The sequence below is a fragment of the Parambassis ranga genome, chromosome 14 (assembly GCF_900634625.1).
Source record: "Parambassis ranga chromosome 14, fParRan2.1, whole genome shotgun sequence".
Classification (NCBI taxonomy): domain Eukaryota; kingdom Metazoa; phylum Chordata; class Actinopteri; family Ambassidae; genus Parambassis; species Parambassis ranga.
Window position 1 is genome coordinate 20,443,395 of NC_041034.1, and position 19,087 is coordinate 20,462,481.

Below are 19,087 nucleotides of genomic sequence, written 5' to 3' on the forward strand. Positions count from 1 at the left end.
GGAAGTGACTTTATTTTGGAATGAGGAAGAGTGTGACTGAGTTTTTATCTGTCTGACTGAGGTGTTTTAAATGCTGTACATTCTCAGCCACAGTGCAGCACTTTTAGTGGAACTGTTCATGATATTCATAATAGTATATTAAACACCTCTCTATATTTTCATCTGTGTATCTTTTGGTACTTTGGTACAGCTTGAAAATGGCATGTCAAAACTGAATAGAGTGTATCTCCTGTTTAATTTGATATGCAGTATGATTATGTTTTTACATGGTTAGTGCAGTGTTCTGTCTTTTATTGTAAGGTGCAGGAAAAAGCCCCCCAAAAAGGGAACTGTTGGGTGGAAAGGGTTAAAAGATTGATTATAGTGATGCACACATTTATAAAGGTGTCAAATATTTTTTGACAAATACACAAATCAGTCTCTGTTGTGATGAGATTATCCCCATCACACTGATCCTATTAGTCCACTGTATGAGTCATATCATCATGATAATATACATATAAGTAGATTTGGTGATTCTTTGGATTAGATTACACAGTGTACAGTAGCTTAACCGAGGTGCGCTTCCATCTGACATCATTCTTCCTGCCTCCTAAGTCTAAATGATAATTAAGTGATGAAATGGGTGTCTGGCACACACTGTGACAACATAGGCAGCAGTCTGCTGGCTCACTAGTGTAACAGCAATCTCCCTCTTGAGGAAGGCATGACTCTTGCTTAACTAGCACCTAATTAAATTACCTTCCCACTGTTGTGTTCTCACCCGGAGACCATCTGTTATAATCCAGTCTCTTGGAGACAAGGAGCATGTTGGACGCACAGATCAGTGAGAAGACATACGTAGCTTCTCCTGATATTACAAAGCAGGACTGTTGTGTCTGCGCAGGTCAACAACTACAGTCTGGAGGAAGTTTCTCACGAAGAGGCTGTGGCCATTTTGAAGAACACATCAGACGTGGTGTACCTGAAGGTGGGGAAGCCCACCAATGTCTACCTATCAGATCCCTATGGGCCTCCTGATATCACACACTGTAAGTATTTACATTCTGCTTTAGAGTCGATCAGTGAGTTCTGTCACATAATAATAGACCCATAATAACAACCCGTAGAAAGTTAAAGCACACCCATAGGTGCTGTAAAAATCCAAGTCACTCAAAGAGAAGAGTAAAGTGAAGTTTGTCGAAATTTCTTTGTAAAATTCTAATGATTCCAGTTTGTACTTGTACAATTTACAAAGACATTGTGTGACAGCCATGACTGTGCTGTTTCCACTGAGACCCAGAAACAGTTTGAGGGTCGTTTGCGACCATCTATGATCAAAATATGGAACAGAAATATCATACTTTTAAAATCAGGTGTTAACTGTTTGTCTCTGTCCCCCACAGCTTTCTCTCCAGCCATGGAAAACCATATCTCTTCCCCCATCAACAGTGGCACTCTGGAGTACAAGTCTGGTCTGCCCCCCATCTCCCCTGGGAGTTATTCCCCTCTCCCTAAGCACTTACTAGGGGAAGAGGATATAAACAGGTTGGATGGTTTTTCCTTCTTACGGTAATTACCTCCCTTCCTACCAGACTTCTAGAACTACAGGTAGAAGCTTTGTCCACCCCGCTCCTCCTGTCTCCCCCTCGTCTGTGTCTGTTTGTCCTTTCAAAGCGCTACTAAAACTCTTTGGGGAGTCATGATGCAATTTAATGCATTCTATTTTGTAAAGACATCCTTTGTCCATCTTCCCCTTAATAATTTTATGATCACATTTAATGATATAAAGTGAATAAGGCTATTTGGGAACAGTAATATGATAAGGACTTGGGGCTTGTCTGAATGTCTGTTGTGCTTGGTCTGTGGCGGCTGCTTAATGTTTAAGCCACTTTCATACTGTGCCATGATCACATCTGTGTTTGTGCAATCTTGATGCTGCTTTTTGGAAGTTACTTGGTTGCTATAGTGACTCCCTTTATCTTGTGGAGGTAGCTGAGATGACAGGATGGTGAGAATGCTCACACAGTACAAAGATGTATTCCACATAAAGTGTTTCTACATATTATTTCATGAGTTGGACAAGGTAGTGTTTCTGTGTTGTAAACTGAAGATCCTACGTATTGCTTGAGGCTTTGGTGATGGTAGAATAGTTTTTCTCTAACACAACAGTCTGTTTTCTTTGCTATTAAATTATCATCACACAGAATGGCTTAGCGTTTGAATGAGTGGACATTACCTGATGTGATCAAGGCCTAATTTAATGGCAAATAAAGCTACCAGTAGGTCAGATGGTACATACACAGAAAGTCACTGTCAATATATGTTTGTGTTTTCTAATGCTAACATAAAAGAAACAGCAAATGTAATGGTGATAATAACTACCCATATATATACCCATGTAGAGCAGGGAGCCTGCATGTGTCAGTATGGCGCACTGAGTTAGTTAATAAAGAGAAGATTTTTGACACGTCAAATGTGGAAACTTTCATCTGTGTGTGTCTGTTTGGACCTGCTGGGGGTTTCAGTCACCCCTTGCTGACAGATGCTCCCAGTCTAAACAGTACAAAGCTTAAGATGTCTTACTGGAGTGAGTCACAGCCAAACATTAGCAGCTCCCCACCTCAGCTGCTCTATCACCTAATCCCAATGCAAGCTGCCATAAAGATCAGGACCAAATGGGCCAAAATACTGATTATTACAATCAGATGACATCTAAGAGTGCTTAGTGCTCAGTGAATGTTGCGTGCATGGACAATTGTCAAACATAAGGAGAGGCAGCCTTAGCTGCTTTGATAACTGGTTTTATGCCACAGCATTTGAATAACTGAATTAAATTATACCCAAAACCCTTTCTGTTAGCTGAAGTCACAGTTCACATAACCCATAACACATGCAAAGTAAAGACTGGTGGAGGAACAGAGTCAAAACAAAAGCTCATTGAGCTGAAGGACCCCAGTGGAAGGCTTTGTTAAGTAAAGGATTAGTCCTCCCTTGAGTTAAGAGGTTTACTGTTTGCTCTTGGCCAAGGTGCACCCCTAATAACCTTTGAGATTACCACATTGAGCAAAAGTGTAGGCCTCTTGACAGTAGCTCATGCTCACTGTGTTCTGCACCTACTGTTAGAACAACATACTGTGTGTGTACTGCCACAGTCAGAATACACAGTTCACCTTTACCTCCCAGCACTTACACAGTGAGCTGAGATATGAGTACCGGTATATATATTTGTGTGAGCTGGGTGTTCTTGTGGGGCTATAGTATGATAGTATATATGGCTAAAACTGAGAGCCTTTGGCACAATGGTCCACTTAGTCTTCCTGGTGTGTGCAAGGATGACATGGCAGGCCATGTGGCAGTCCCCCAGCAGTACCACTACTGCTGAACGTCTGTGGTTTCACTTCACTTCAGGCAATGTGAAACTTGGCAGCAGCACTTGTCAGGCTTTTTCACTGACTGTCACCTCACAGCTTTGCATGCTAGTGACATCACATGCTGCTTCTCCAGGTCTATGTTTCTTTCTTGTCAACTGTAGCCGTCTCTTTTCTAATGTGTGGCATCCTGATAGTGGATTAGCCTACACACATATGCCAATCAAGCCTGCCTGACAGTCAAACAGTGCAAAGAGGTGACCATGACAATGCTTACAACCATGCTGCTGCTGCTGCTGCTGCTGGTTGGTGGTTGGTATTTTTAGGTTTTTAGCAGCTGGTTGCTTGCACACTCTGAATAGCACCTGTTGATGTCAGGGTCATTGTGTTTTGCTCTGATCTGGACTGACTGGCTGCCCCAGCTCAGCTCTTTCAGGATGAATGATTCAGCAAGAGCAATAACACCAACTTTCTTCCAGAGACTCGGTACAAGTACAGAATCAGCATTTACAGACATCAATTATTATTAGAACTGAACTTTGACATGGCATACATTTTAACTCTGCTGTGTTTGCTCTTCTCATTCTCTTTTCTTATTTGTTCCTGTTTTAGAGCAGATGCAGTGACCTCATGTTTTTTTGTTGGTCTTAGAAAAATATGAATATCCATACGTTTTTGATAGCGCTGCCATGTTGATCATCATGTTGAAATATGATAAGCTTGCCTAAAGGGTGACTCGTATCACAAACCCACAATCCAAGCTGTTTTAGGCTTTACTTTGTGAGGTGTTAAACTTTCATTAGGAGCTTTGTGATGAAGTGAATGTGGTTATATGATGATACCAGGTAGTGCTAGGCCTGTGTTTCTTTCTTTATCCACAGCCAGAAGGGACAGAGTTGCTGGGTAAAGATGTTTTTATGTTTGATGCAAGCAGTCGGTCACAGAATGAGTGAGGGTGGATGAGGGTGATGGTGGTCGGCCAAACAGTGGCATCATCAGGAATTTAGCAAAACACTATGTGTGTGTGAGAGACAGTGAAAGAGAATGTGTGTGTGTGTGCGTGTGCGTGCTCATGTGTGTGTGTGTACACAAGACCCACAGTTTACTTATCTACTCCCTTTATGTCCATTATGCCCATTACCAGCTTTGCATGGCAAGAGCACATACACACACATAGACAAGTGTGTCAAAAATAGACATTATGCATAAATTCCTCTTTCCCATACTCACTGCGCTGCATGCCCCAGTTAACACACATGAATCCACACCAGTAGACATGTACGAATTGAGTGCTCAGCTATGAAGTTGGAGTGTTTGTGCATGTTTCTGTTTGTGTGTTATCACATAGGAAGGCAGATTAGCACTGCTGTGCCATGCAGTACTCACACTGTGTATGAGCTGACACACTCTGATGTTTGGTGATGACTCCCTGACACCGGACCTTCACTGCAGTGTGCTCGAGGACGTGGTTTTTCTGTTTTCAGTTGTCTGGTTTCGTTCTGTGTAGCGTGCCTCCGAGTGTGTCTGTGTATAAAAACATGAACAGAGCAAATATCAATTGAATAATTACAGACTGATAGAAGACGTTTATCTAATGTTGGTTTTTCCAGAAATCCCTCTCTAGATGACGGGGAGGGGCACAGGTTTGATTCCCAGCACTTTCATTTGAGGTGAGAAGTTATATCTGCTAAGTCACCTATTGCATGTGCCTGCATGCTTATCATCACGTGTACTTATTCGAATATAGGAACTAAAAATGACATCACATTATCACAGCTTCTTTTTTTCATGCATGGACACATCAACAACCTCAAAGTTAAAAAAAAAAAATCCAAAGTAATCTTCAAAGTTTCTACTTAAACATCAGATTACCTTTGTATCATCTAATGCATTTAACATACATTAACAGAAGTGTTTAGTGAGTATGCTAATGAATTCAGGTCTAATATGACCTAGCCTAATGTTAACCAATGTTTGTCTGGTGCCTCTGTGTTCTCAAAATGTCTTACTCAGCTTACTCACTTGTGCTACAGTTTGTGTATTGTCATTGTGGCATCTGGGCACACCAAGGTCAGGCATCTGTAATATGAACTGACTTTTCAGTTTTACAGTGGGCACCAAATTTCTGCATTTGATAAGTTACATGCAGTGTTTCCGAAGAATGAAACAGCATGTCAATCTCACCTCTCTCTTGTTTTTCATCATCTTTTCAGTTCCCCTCATCTGTTCATGGTGTTTGTGACTACATGCAAACCTTCACAATTCCATGAAGAAATGCATGTAAAACCTTTATTTTTATGTGGTCAGTCTTCAACCCTGGATTCTGCTCCATAGGCCTGGGTCCTTGAGGTTCCTGCGCAGGTGCTGCATCTGACTCAGATGTTGTTCTTGAACTCTGTTGGAGCCACTCTCCCTGTTTGTGGGGTGGTGGTCACAGACTATTCCACAATGCTCCACTAAGGTGCCACTGTTGCCTTCACCTTCAGTTTCTTCTTTACGCTTCGGTATTTTTCAATCATCTCAGGTTCCTTTTTCCTGGTGGTGCTATCACTATCACTACAGCTTTCTTCTGGTGTTCACCCAACTATTACTATTATTGCATGTGGAGTTGGTTACTCATCACCAGTTTTGTGTTTTTTTTCTGTACCACAGGACCTTAGCTTGATCATTCTCCACTTGATCCTTGATCATTGTCCACCGGCCCTCCGGCATATACTTAGCACTGATGTCTCTGTACACCATATCAGCCAGTTGGTTATGGCTCTCTGTGTACAGCAGCTTGTCAGCATCTTACACCCCACTGTGTGCTGGATTCTCTGAGGACATCTTTGCACAGCCTGCACCTTGCATCCTGCATTGTGTGGTTCAACCCATCCTCTACTGATCTTGTACTTAGGGCATGTTCCTGTGCTGTTATGATTAGTGTGCTATGACGGTGCAATCGTTAAGCATTTGAGGACTTGGGACAGCCCCCCCCCCCCCCCAATTGTACTCATGATTCTTTGTTTTATCCTGGATAGTGACTTTGACATTCACAGCCTCCTGCTTACTGTACAGCTGTAGGGTGCTGGATCTGGGGTGATCCCCTCATACATGTTGAAGAGCTTTCTTGTCTTGTTGACAGTGGCCCCTGTTTTCCTTTTGGCTAGCTCATTATGCAAGCAGGGAAATTGATGTTCTTTCTCTGTAGGCATTTTGCAGTGGTTACTACTAGTAGTACTACTAGTGGCCGGCAGTACTTGTAGCTATGCTCAGTATCTGCTATGTTGCTTTCTGGTACTACAATCCCTTCAGTTCTGACAACACCCCTTGTTACTATCCAACCACCCTATCCAAAGGACGTTCGGATGTCGTTGCTGTAGGTCCTAATGGTATGGATCAGTGAGTCAATGCCTTGCTCACTGCTGGCATACAGCCAGTCTTGGTCAGTCTTGTAGAGGAGATGGCTGATGGGTGCTCCATTCTACAGTCGGTAGAATCTTGCACAAAGCACAACTGCAATACCAATCTTTGGAAGCCCCTGGTTGGTTGGTTGGTTGGTTGGTTGGTTGTGTGTGTGCAAACACAAATATTAGAACAATTTTCATTTTCTTTAGTTCATAGCTGTTTAGTAGAACTAGCACCTGTCAGGTGAATATTTTAAAAGAAAAAGCTGTTCGTGGACATTAGCATGTCCTGTGTGTTACTACTTCTTATTCATCTGTGTATCTCATATTCATCCTGTTGATTCCCGACCATCCACCCCCACCTCCTTCTCTGGGCACTAACCTTTCTGCTCTTGTCTTTCACTCCACTGTAGGCCTCCTGAGCCAGTTTACAGCACTGTGAACAAACTATGTGACAAAGCGTCCTCCCCCCGACACTATTCCCCAGTGGAGTGCGACAAAAGCCTCCTCCACTCCCCCCTCCCTAGCTATCACTTAAGCCTGTTCCCTGACTTGGACATCACCAGGTACTTTTCCATCAACATCTTCACCACCTCACTGAGCTCCTATCCCATTCCCACCCCATGTGTGAGTGCCCCCCCCCAAACTTCATATTGATTTTTTTTTCTGAAGCCAGCATGCCCTTCCTCTTTTTATTCAATGCAGTTATCATGTCTACCACCGGCTTCATGCTAGCTGTGAAACATTACTTTTCACCATTGCTATTAATACAGTTCTTAAAAACAACGTGAGGCCTGGAATAACTAGAAAGTCACAGAGACAAGTTAAGCACTAATACATGTCATATTTAGTGGTGTAAGGTATGTAACGGGATGTAAGAAGTTAATGATGCTTTCTTGCAAGTAGAACATGCTTTAGATCCTCACTATTCAGGAGCACCTGCTTCCTCTTTTCCATGTTCCTTCATTCTCCAGCCCATGTCCCAGGTGTCCTTATAAGAAAAGCTGGAATAACGTCTGCTGTCAATAAGAATGTTTCAGTCAGTTCAAGCATGTATAATGAAGGCACCCCTTACGTGGGCAAGTCAACAAAGAAATAAATGGTAAAGGATGGTTGTGGAGTTATATGTCAGATGCAGAATGCCAAAGTATCTGTTGTAGTATCCAAGTCAGCACACTTTTCTGGTTACTCTTACCCACAATCCTTTGTACAGAGAAAGATCTAAGTCTATCTAAGTCTACGCCACATGACTGACTTACTAACAGAGTCATTTTCTTGTGTATCAGACACAATAAATGTACTATCAACCATTTTGCTTACATCAAAGTTTGAGGCGCCATGTTGGCACCACGCTGTGCCCCAGCTGTTGTGCCCTGAAGACACACTCATACTACAGTATGCACTTTTTATAAGTATCAAATATGGATAATATGGAAGTGAGTGCAAAAACCAGTAGCACAATGTGGCATTAAGGTAAAGAAGTACAGCACCACAAGTATAATATAAATTTAAAAAAGGCACCAGGAAACATTAGTAACTGAGTCTTAAAATTCCAAAATAATTGAATTTAATGCTGGTCAAGTTGTGTCCTGGATTGGGTGTACAAATGACGTTTCTTTCTGGAATCATATTTTTTGATGGCTGTAATATTTATTAACTGCATCTCCTTGTGGAATTCACCTACTTGTGTTCAGGATACACAGGATAAACAGTACATCACAGTAGTTGCGCAGTTAAAAATGATTCGATGTCAAACATGTTAAGAATCTTAAAATGAATGCTGGCTTTTTCCTAAATAAGCACCTTTGTTGCAGAATCAAATGAAGCCATTTGGTGTTAGTTGCTCTGTGTTGTTGAGTATTATAACACTGAAACCTGGGTCAGAATGGCTTCACTGACCCAGCACGCTCTCTCTCTATCCACTATGATTAGGGGAGCTAAGATTTGGGTGAGAGACATGTTATCCAAATGCAACACGGTTCATAAATGTGGAGAAAAATGTAACTGTGGCACTTATGAACTATTATTTTAAAGCCCCACCTTATTCCCCTGATCATATTACATATCTGTGAATGCAGAAAGACACAAAAACATACTGAAACAGTTTAACTTTATCCTATGAAACCAACTTTGTTCATCTGATCAAAGTCATTGTAGTTTGGTATTGTTAGCACATTTCTTTCACAGATGAAGTAGTCTCAGGTGAATGCCAGTAAAAATGAGTTATGAGTGCATGGTTCCTGTGACTGATCCAATATAGAATGAATGACATCTATGGGACTGTGGCCACAGAGGGGTCATGAAATAAGAAGTCTGTAATAAGAGCTTTTAGATTGAGTCACTCAAGTTTAAAATGAACTGCAGCTTTAAAATAGATGAAATGAGTAACCACCCCTTAAAAAGTTATAAAATGCTGGATTTTTCTTTTTTCTTTCCTTATTCTAAAATTATTACTATTACTTTCTGAGGCAGGTCCAATGTCCAAGGCCTTAAACATTTCATCATTGAAACAGACAGAGAATTTACTGCAATGAAGATGTATGATGGATTTGCCTGTTAGACATATTGTGATTTTAGTGTTGGATAAACAATTTATTTTTGTTAGAGATTGCTCAGTCCAGAAATGTCAGATTGTACAAAACCTAACAACAGTCTAATGGAGGTTTATTTTAGCTTGTGATGTGCATGCTAACAGAGTAACACAAGCCTATTGCTGTGTCGCATTTCCAATTCTTCCACCACCTGTATACACTTGTGTCGTTTTTACAAGGTTGCATCTTAAATCAAACTCAACAAGACAGAAAAAGCTGATAGTAACATTAGCAACTAGCTAATAATCAAGAGTATAGTGGTGCTAGTAAAAAATAAACACTTTGCACAGACATCATTTTTTGCATTGCGATGTTGACCTTTTCAACCAACTGCTGCTAATAATTGAAAATGAGTTGCATCTTCCCCTGCTGCTTCACAGCCACGATGACAAACACCACTCTAAAAATAGCAGGTGTAAGTATGGATATTCATACTTTGAGACACAGCATATGTCTTTGTCTCTTTGTGCAGTAACAGTAATATATCACTGCTGTTAAGCGTGTGTTACTGTGACAGTAATTATCATTTTTTTACTTCACTGGTTTGCAGGCAACAGGGTTCAGAGGGGCTACTGGAAGAATCCCAAAAATAGACCATTAAGGATGTGGTATTTGGCCTAGTTTACCCACAGTTAGATTTCACAAGTTATGGTGTAGGTAACAGCACAAAGGGCTATGTGGGCCTGCTTATTTGAATTTAAAATGTAAATCAGTTTCATCCAGCCCTTCATCTTGATCTAGTCATTCTAATATAATAGTAATCCCTCCTTTGGATGAGTCTATAACAAACTGCATATGTTTTTAGAATATGGAAGCTCACAGCCTACCCAAGTTAACTTGTCTTTCAAATAATATAACATATTGATATAAGATGTAATATATAGCTATTATTTGTGTTTGTAATGATTAATCATGCATTTGCTGTAGGGGGTTGATTAGTGGTTCTAATAAAAGTAGCAGCAGCAAAGCCGTCACTGAATGCTTGTTTTCAGTTTATTCCCACAGTGTGTGCTCGATTTGACATAGAAGAAGCTGTTCTGTCCACATTAAGTCTCTTCAGCACCAATGATTCCTTTATGTGCCCCACAGCAACTTTATGGAAAGTCTATTTATAACCTCCACAAAATGTCAATTTATTCTGTAGGGCACTGAAATTACAGTGCTGCATGATCAGGAGATGTTTGTGTCATAGAAATGGCAGAGCTGCAAAGATGGTTAAGATTAGAAGGCCTGAGTATTATGTATGCTAATCAATATGCTGTTGGATTCATCTTATTCTGCCAGAAATTCAAGCAACAATGAACAGGAGACGTCTCTGTTGATAGTGAGCTGCAGGCAAGGACACATAATCAGCCTTTGCAATAAATAGGGAAATAAACCACAATGTTGTTACAACCCACAACTACATGTGACTCGTGCATTTCATGAATTCACCAGCAGATGGCAGTACTCTGCTTAGATTCATGATGCTTGTCCTCTAGAAGTGTAATGGCTTGTCAGCTGAGTATGTATATAATCAGATGTAACTTCTTCATCAGTGCTGTTTACACATTACATGTTATTATTTCCGTCTACACTGCAGCTACTTATTTATTGCTGAACAATAAAACTATACACTCTTGTGTACTTTAAACCTGTTTGCTGTATGGGGAGCTAGTGTTCTTCAGTGTACACACCTCATGCATGTATCCTAGTGTGTGTGCATGTGTAAGAGAGAGAGCAGCCTGTGTGTGAGGCTCCTTTTCCATCTGAATTGGGGACAAGTGATTCTAAGTAGAGCACCATCCCCCTGTGGAGCTCCAACAGTCTTTTAGCTCGCTGCCGTTGAGTAAGGCTTCACTGAGGCTCTCATCGTACTGTGTGATTGTTGTCCACCTCTTTGTCCGTCACTACTTAAGCTAAAGATGCTGAGACCCAATGACTCCCCTGAGTTGATGTACTACCTGAACTGTCTGTACAGGGAACCGAGGAAGGTCGTGCTCCACAAGGGCTCCACAGGCCTGGGCTTTAACATCGTGGGTGGGGAAGATGGCGAGGGCATCTTTGTCTCCTTCATCCTGGCAGGAGGGCCTGCCGACCTGAGTGGAGAGCTAAGGAGAGGCGACCAGATCTTATCGGTGAGTGCATACAAACCCCGCCATCATGTTAATCATGGCTCTTTCTAATACATTATGTAACATCTGATGAAAAAAAAAGTTCAGATCCAAGAGAACGCCAAGATTATCTTTTTTAAAAGGCTGACTTTTTTTAACCTTGTGTTTTTTTAACCTTGTGTGTTCCCAGTATATTAGAGTGTAATCATTCTATGGCCTAGATTCATTTTCAGGGCGAAACATCAGGAACCTGGTCTTTTTTATCACAGATGTTACAGAGAAACATGTTTCAGCTGTAGCATGTGTGCTAACTGCAGTGTCAGAGGGTATTGTGTTTTTTTTTGTCCGTTCTATTTTCGTGAGTACAATATCCCAGGAATGGCTTGTAAGACCTTCTGGCTCAAATGTTTACATGTGTCATGCTGCTACTCCTTTTACTCATGACCTGCTTCAATCTACAATACCAGCTGTGAATGCTGTTCTACAGCAGCACCATCCAACACAGCTATCCTTCAACAGCTGATTAGAAAAAACAAACTGGTCAGGACTCAGTGCCTCTCTCTGCCTCTCCAGACAGTCCAGACTGAGAGTGTGTCCTGCTACCTACAGGTCTTGGCTACCCAGCAAGTCCTTTATTGCTTGTGAAACTTGTTTAATGATTGTGTATAACTGTGTAGTTATACACTGTGTAGAACTTAGTAAGAAGGTGGGTGGCCTCAGCAGTGTTGAGCTAGTTAAGACAGACTTTCAGAGAAAATCTGCCTAAGGAATCAGTCATGGGTCTGGGCTAGAGTCTCCTTTGCTGATGTTTAAAATTATAAACAGGTTTATAATTCTATCTTTCTTTGTCTATGTGTGTGTTGTGATTTTTTGGATTTATCTAAGGCGTGCAATCCCTGGACCATGCTTGCGTTGGTTTTAGTTAAAGGCAGTTATGTCATTAATATGTCAAATGTTACAACATTGGATGGCAATGTTAGACCTGTATGCAGATGATACTGTCGTTTATAGGTCTGTTCTCTCTCTCAGAGTAAAAACTTATTTCACTCAACATTTGTGGTTTTGTACAGCTGCAGGTCGAGTCTTCCTTGCAAAAGATTTTTGAACAAAATAGGACCTGCTTTTAATACAAAGCATATGCAAGACCGAGTTAATATGAATGAGTAAACTCCCAGTATTAGTATGTTATGTATGTATGTTAAAAACGTGTATTGTTGGGTCAGAGTTATGTAACAAATAGCTAAACTCAGTATACGTATGATGCCTTGCTGAGATAATGACACAGTGGGCAGTCTCTGAGGAAGTGATTGCTCTGCCTCATTATAGCTAATTGTAATAGTTTGCCTCCCACACTAATTCCACGCCATTCAACAGATTACAGCGTGGCATCTCACAGTGATGTTATGGTATTAAATAAATATGTCGCTGTCTGGCTGTTAAATCAGTGCCTTGCTCCTTTTATGAAAGCAGGCAGTTCACTTTCCAACAGTGGCCTGGTTTTAGGTCTAACAATAACTTCCTCCGTCTGTCCCCACTTACTGTGGACACACACACACACATCCCTAGCTATATCCATCTCTTTTTGCAGGTACTGGGGCTTTGCTCTGTAGCCATTCAGTTCCCCTGACACTGAAGAACATCACACTGGGATCTTTTAGATTTGTATATTTTATTATGTACTGACAGTGACAGTCAAACCATTTGTATTAATATGAAATCAGTGCACATACAATCATGTTCAAAAGTTAGCACCCCCTTCTTTAATTATTTGCAGTTTTTTTATGTTGAAGTTGTTTTATTGTTGTGGCTCTCAGTATTAGGCAAATACAACTTCAGACGGACAACAACACATAACCTTTTTCACTGCTGTTACTTTTTGTAGTAAAAATGAAGCCAAAAAGAATAAAAACCTGTTAAATACTAAGTTCCCTCTTACTGTAGGATTTAATTGTGTGAGCTGCAGCAGGTGCTGCTGATGATCAGTCCCTGATGAATTGATCATCAGCAGGTGTACAGACCTCTATAAAAACAGACGTTTTGACAATTTGCTGCTCTGGAACGTTCAGGTGTGTGTTAACACAATGACAAGAGACAAAGACATAAACAGTGGTGTTAGAGAAGAAACTGTTGCTGCACATCAATCTGAAAGACTAATAAATCCATTTCAAACTGTTTGGAGTTCAATGTTCTACAGTGAGAAAACAAGTGGAAACATTCAGACAGCTGTCAATCTTCACAGGAGTTGACGGCCCAGAAAATTCACCCCAAGATACAATACAAATACAAAAACCCCAAGAGCTACATGTCAGAGCCTGCAGACCTCACTGAGCATGCTCAGTGTTAATGTGACAGCACAGTTAGAAGAAGACTGAACAAGTACAGTTAGTTTGAAGGGTTACCAGGAGAAAGACTCTTCTGTCTAAAAAGCACATGGAAGCAGGACTGAGGTTCACTAAACTGCATCTGAACAAAGAACAACACTTGAGGAACAAGGTCCTATGGACACATGAGACCAAAGTGGGGTTTGGTCTTAATGATCACAACCATGTCGGCTGAAAAGCAAACCTCACACACACTGTCATCATTATATTATTTAGACAAGTGTGAGTCTGTTTGATAGTTTAAGCTTAGTGGATGATTCAAAACACAGCAGGTGATCTGCATCAGTAGGGATGACATTAACTAATATAACTTAACATAAGTGTACAACTATTCCAGATTTTTCTGTTACAATGAATAAAAATGTGTATTTTCCTTCTGTTAAAATGACATTGTGTATACATGGTAGTTTTTTCTTTTTTTGTTTTTAAAACAGGTTAATGGCATTGACCTGCGAGGGGCGACACATGAACAAGCAGCAGCAGCACTGAAAGGAGCAGGACAGGTGGTCACCATCTTTGCTCAGTACAGACCAGAAGGTGAGTCAGCACAATGCTGTCCAAGCACAGAAATCTGTGGTATAACACTAACAGGGCAATGCTCATGTAGGTCTTCACTGTCCACAGAGTGACATGGTTTTAACTAGGACAAGTGGTGGCTGACCTTATGTTCTGTCACTAGCAAACATTCTCTTGACAAAAACACTCATGTGACTTGAAGCTTACCCACCTTAAACCTGTAGTTCAATTTTTATTTTAAATAGGAACATTTTAAATCCCATTTTAAAGTTTCTATTTAGTTCTTTGGTTAGTAATAGTTTCACTGAGTTATAATCAGATATCATCTGTAGAAAAAGAGCTGGTGCTTTGACAAGCAGCTTTAAAGCGGTGGATTTCTTAGTCATTTCTGGACCTTTTGTAGTTCTCTGACTGGTACCATGTTCCTGAAAAGGGTACAGTCTGACCCAGAAACAGTCTTGTTTGTTTGAAACTGGTTTTGGTATCTGTGTTTCCTTTTAGTAACCCATACAGGGCATGTTCATGCTAATTACAGTCTAACCAAAGACAGTCTGCCAACTCTCTATGAGTTCAAATTGAGTGGATTGGACAGCTTTGACTGGTGGCCTGCCTCCTCTGATTAGGGTCAACAGCACCAGTATCTATGGCAGGGCTAAAGGCACTGACTCAGAGACCTCTTGATGTCTCAGGAGGGGCGGGGCACACACTGGATCCCTCAGACCAGACCTTTGGGTGTTTACCTTTAAAGGGTTTACTGTAGACTGTTTAAGCCAAGAGCTTTATTGTTTCTGGAATATTTTTGATTTATGCTTTGATAATGAGTCAACAGTTCTTCATTTGTCATTTTACAGTCCAGGGGCTCAGACTTGACTTTGCTGTATCTCACAGGAGACTCAGTATCAGTAGCAGAGCTATCTGCCCTGGCATCAAACTCAGTCTGAGGGCCTTTTACTTTGGATGACTCAAAATCGGCTTCATCTCACTTATCCAACTGGCTGTTCCCTCCTGACCGCTGAGCAAACCCTTCTGGGACTAACAACTGCTTTCTCTTTTCACCCATCAGAACTTGCTCTATGTTCACCACGACGGGCCCATTCTCCTGCACCAGGTTTGTGCCACTGGCACCTCTGAGCTTTAAAGTCATTCACTAAGGCTCGGCAGCCTGCCAGTCACTGAGTGAATGTGATCACATTCTGTTCACTCTTCCTCAACGATTGTTTGACCCACTTGAAGCACACCTGACCCCCACCTCCCCTCGCCTGCCGAATGCACAAACCCTCCTTGCTTAAACTTTTGTTCCTGCTTCTGACCCTTCAAACTGTCCTTCTTCCTGTTGAAACATTATTTCTTGTTTTCACATATGCTCTGTTAAGGGTCTGGTTATTATTAATACACTAGCTCTTTATATTTTCATATTCATATTTTTAGTTGCTGTGGTATATTATCACAACAACACAAAGTCCTGCGCCTTTCTGGAAACAGAACAATCTTGGCCAGCATGTCTCATGCAGTAGAGCACATTTAGAAAAATCAGAAATGCTGTATAAGAAATCTGACACATGACTTAACTCTATGAAGGAGCAGAATTTTCCAGGAAATCACAAAACAAAGACACGCTGATTTGAAACAGTTACCCTGTTTGGTGTGTCCGCTCGCACTTGTCTCCGCCCCTGAGCTGCTTTCTGAGCAGTCACGGGAGAGAGAGAGAAAGAGAGAGAGAGAGGTGTTTCCTTTTCTCTTACTTAGTGCTGCACAGTCATAGAATTGGACTGTGTAAACAGAGACAAGGAGCAGGAGGAGGGAAACCATATGAGACAGAGAGGACAGCAGTGGAAGATATATAGACAATGCAGAAAGGTATGTTAAGTCCATTCTAAAAGCAATGTAGGCAAAAACAACAAAACAAGAAGAAGAATAGTTTGATTCTGTCATTAAAATGAGCTTGTGTCATGTATATTGTTTTGCTTTGAGGCTGCGCCTGGTGTTTCTGTTTGGGTCTTAGGAGATATGAAGAAGCACATTAGTACATCGGTGTAGCAGCTGGTAGTTATTACTGGGAAAATATCAGTTCTTGCATATCATTGCAGAAATATTAAGCAATCTGACCACATTAGTCTTCTATGATTTTCAGTGCATGATTTTTCAAGTACACCAGTGGATAGTTGTGTCAGCACAGTGCATGTCACATCTCTTTACTGGTTGATTGTCTCTAAGTGACAGGGTAGTCAGCACTGCCCTAACTTATCAGCTTTTTCCTCATAGTAGCTGCACTGTCAGGGAAAGCATACTTGTCAACGGATTGACGGCTTTTCACATCCTGACATCGTCTTTAATTTGCCAGAAGCCAGTTCATGGCTTCTGATGTCACAGGCTGCTGGGTCGTAATGATGTAAATGAAAAAAAAAAGGTTTACTCACTCCAGTTATTTTGCACAGTATGAAGAAATAGGGAATTGGATTCTACTAATTGACATATTAGGAGAACTTTTACAAACTATTAAGAAGTACTCCTACATAAAATATTGTTATATTCTTACTATTTGGTTTAATGTGCCCACACACAAATAATTTGACAAGCATTTTTAATTAATATTTTCACACAAAATTCTGTATTAAAATTAGATCTGCCGGCAGATTGGACATGATCAGGCCCCAGAAGTGTGTCCATGGTAACTCAGTTCAGCATAGCAACAGTTTGTTCTAAGGAAATAATTGACCACAGAATGCCATTATTAACCATCTGATGATACAGATTCAGCTGTATGTTAAAAACCCTGTATTTGCACTGTATGTGCATACACAGTACAAAATACAAACTCCTTTATCAACTGTGTACACTCACAAACTGTCCCCATAAAAGTTTGATCCTAGGTATTTATTTCAGATTTTTCTTCAACCTCTTCTCTGAAGCCAGTCTAGATTTGAAAATAAATGCTTTTTACTCGACTTGGTGGCATCATTAGGACGACCTCCTCTTCCCCTCCATGTACTGGAGTCTGAATGCAAGACCTGGCTGTCAGTCCTTATCCAGTCTAATTTTGTCTTGCAGAGTATGGGCGTTTTGAGGCCAAAATCCATGACCTGCGGGAACAGATGATGAACCACAGCATGAGCTCTGGCTCGGGATCCCTGCGAACCAATCAGAAGAGATCGCTCTATGTGAGGTTGGTCTGTTCTGGATTGTAGCCTAGATTTGGACGTTCAGGCTAAATTGAGGGAATGTAGGAAGTAAAAAGCTGTTCATTCTGAGCCCCACATTTCTTCCAATCATTTATTCAGTGGTACAGTGATGTGAACTCTTTTGGGTGTGTGGCTCTGCTCTCTTTATATTTGAGTGTTTGGACATACAGACAGAGGAACATTTCTATTTCTATGAGCCTCCCTGTCATGTTCGCATTAATTGTACGTATGACTGTTTCTCCCATTTAACAGGGCACTGTTTGACTATGAGAAGTCAAAAGACAGCGGCCTTCCCAGCCAAGGCCTCAGCTTCAGGTACGGGGACATCCTCCACGTCATCAATGCCTCTGATGATGAGTGGTGGCAGGCGCGCCGTGTTACTCCACACGGGGACAGTGAGGAAATGGGTGTCATCCCCAGCAAGAGGCGGTAAGTAGTTGATAGAGGTCAGAAAAAATAAAAAGCAGTATGAAAACATGGAACGGAACGGGAAAAGTAAACTAGCATAAAAATATACCCACTCACCAAAAAAATAAACCATGCACACTAACAGAGTATGTAGGAAAATCTGGATTAGAGTCTCTGAGGGCTCTCAAACCAGCGCTCATCACCTTTATGTAATACATAATTTGACACTAACCAAAATGAAATGTAAACATATTTTATATGTATCTATTCCAAAATAATATAAACATTAAAAACCTGCAATTTAAAAATAGAATTCTGAAGAGCAATAAAAAGCAGAATAAAAAAAATTAGTATTATATTTTATTTGTATATATCCTCTTTCTTTGTAAATATATTTTCTACTTTTTTGTTTGTATTTGCTGAGGGCCTGTACATTGCTGCACAGTGAAATGTCTCAGTTTGTGATCAATAATCTATCTGCTGTATTTATCTATGTGCTGGAGCCTGCATTGTGGCTTTGTGGGGTTACAGATTTCAGTATCATAAAGCCACAAAGCTAAAAAACACAATAACTTCCATCAATACACATTTCTTGCATATAAACTCTATAATGTTGCATTCATAGCTTGGCTGTTGTTATTTTCAGTTAAATGTGAACCCAGCTGATTGAGCTTGAGATGGAACATTTTGAGTTTCCGGTTTCAGTACATCTGTGTTAGTTCAATCAACTCTGAGTATCAACTATAAACAACTCAAGTACTCAACTATAAGCAAGCCATCATCAATAGAGCCCCTATACCATGATTCACCATGGCAACAGACACTGAAAAAGACCTGCCTACTTTTCTCTTAAAGATGCAGTCACAGTCTGAAAAATAAAACAGCTGCAGCGACGAGAACAGAGAGGTGATGTGGAAGACATTTTTCTGTTCCAGACAGTGTGGAGGTTTATTATTGAATGAGTCTTAAAAATACCAGGGTGAAATATTGACCTTAAAATTCATTTTCATGTAGGTGTAGCTCCTGTGACTGAAGGACAGAATCAGTTAAGCATTGCATTATGGTTGTTTGTCATTTTAATAACATTTGACACACTAAAGTAAAAATGATTTGGTCTTTCAGCCTCCTCATCTCCATGATGATTGATAAAAGAATATGTCAGCCGAGCATTATTCACTCAGTC

General features: G+C 40.7%; 1 protein-coding gene across 17 annotated transcripts in view; it reads left to right on the forward strand.

The window, feature by feature from the left end:
- Positions 1-19,087, forward strand: part of dlg2 (discs, large homolog 2 (Drosophila)) — a 127,389-nt gene that overhangs the window by 99,589 nt on the left and 8,713 nt on the right. For 8 of the 17 annotated variants that reach the window (XM_028422010.1, XM_028422015.1, XM_028422017.1 and 5 more), the window contains 9 exons: positions 887-1,031; positions 1,386-1,551; positions 4,961-5,020; positions 7,150-7,302; positions 11,288-11,444; positions 14,236-14,338; positions 15,381-15,425; positions 17,366-17,480; positions 17,749-17,925. In XM_028422010.1, the coding sequence (XP_028277811.1) occupies positions 887-1,031; positions 1,386-1,551; positions 4,961-5,020; positions 7,150-7,302; positions 11,288-11,444; positions 14,236-14,338; positions 15,381-15,425; positions 17,366-17,480; positions 17,749-17,925 (1,121 nt within the window). Of the gene's footprint in view, positions 1-886; positions 1,032-1,385; positions 1,552-4,960; positions 5,021-7,149; positions 7,303-11,287; positions 11,445-14,235; positions 14,339-15,380; positions 15,426-16,088; positions 16,175-17,365; positions 17,481-17,748; positions 17,926-19,087 lie in introns of those variants that run through there. The other 9 variants (XM_028422014.1, XM_028422019.1, XM_028422013.1 and 6 more) reach the window with 8 other exon arrangements.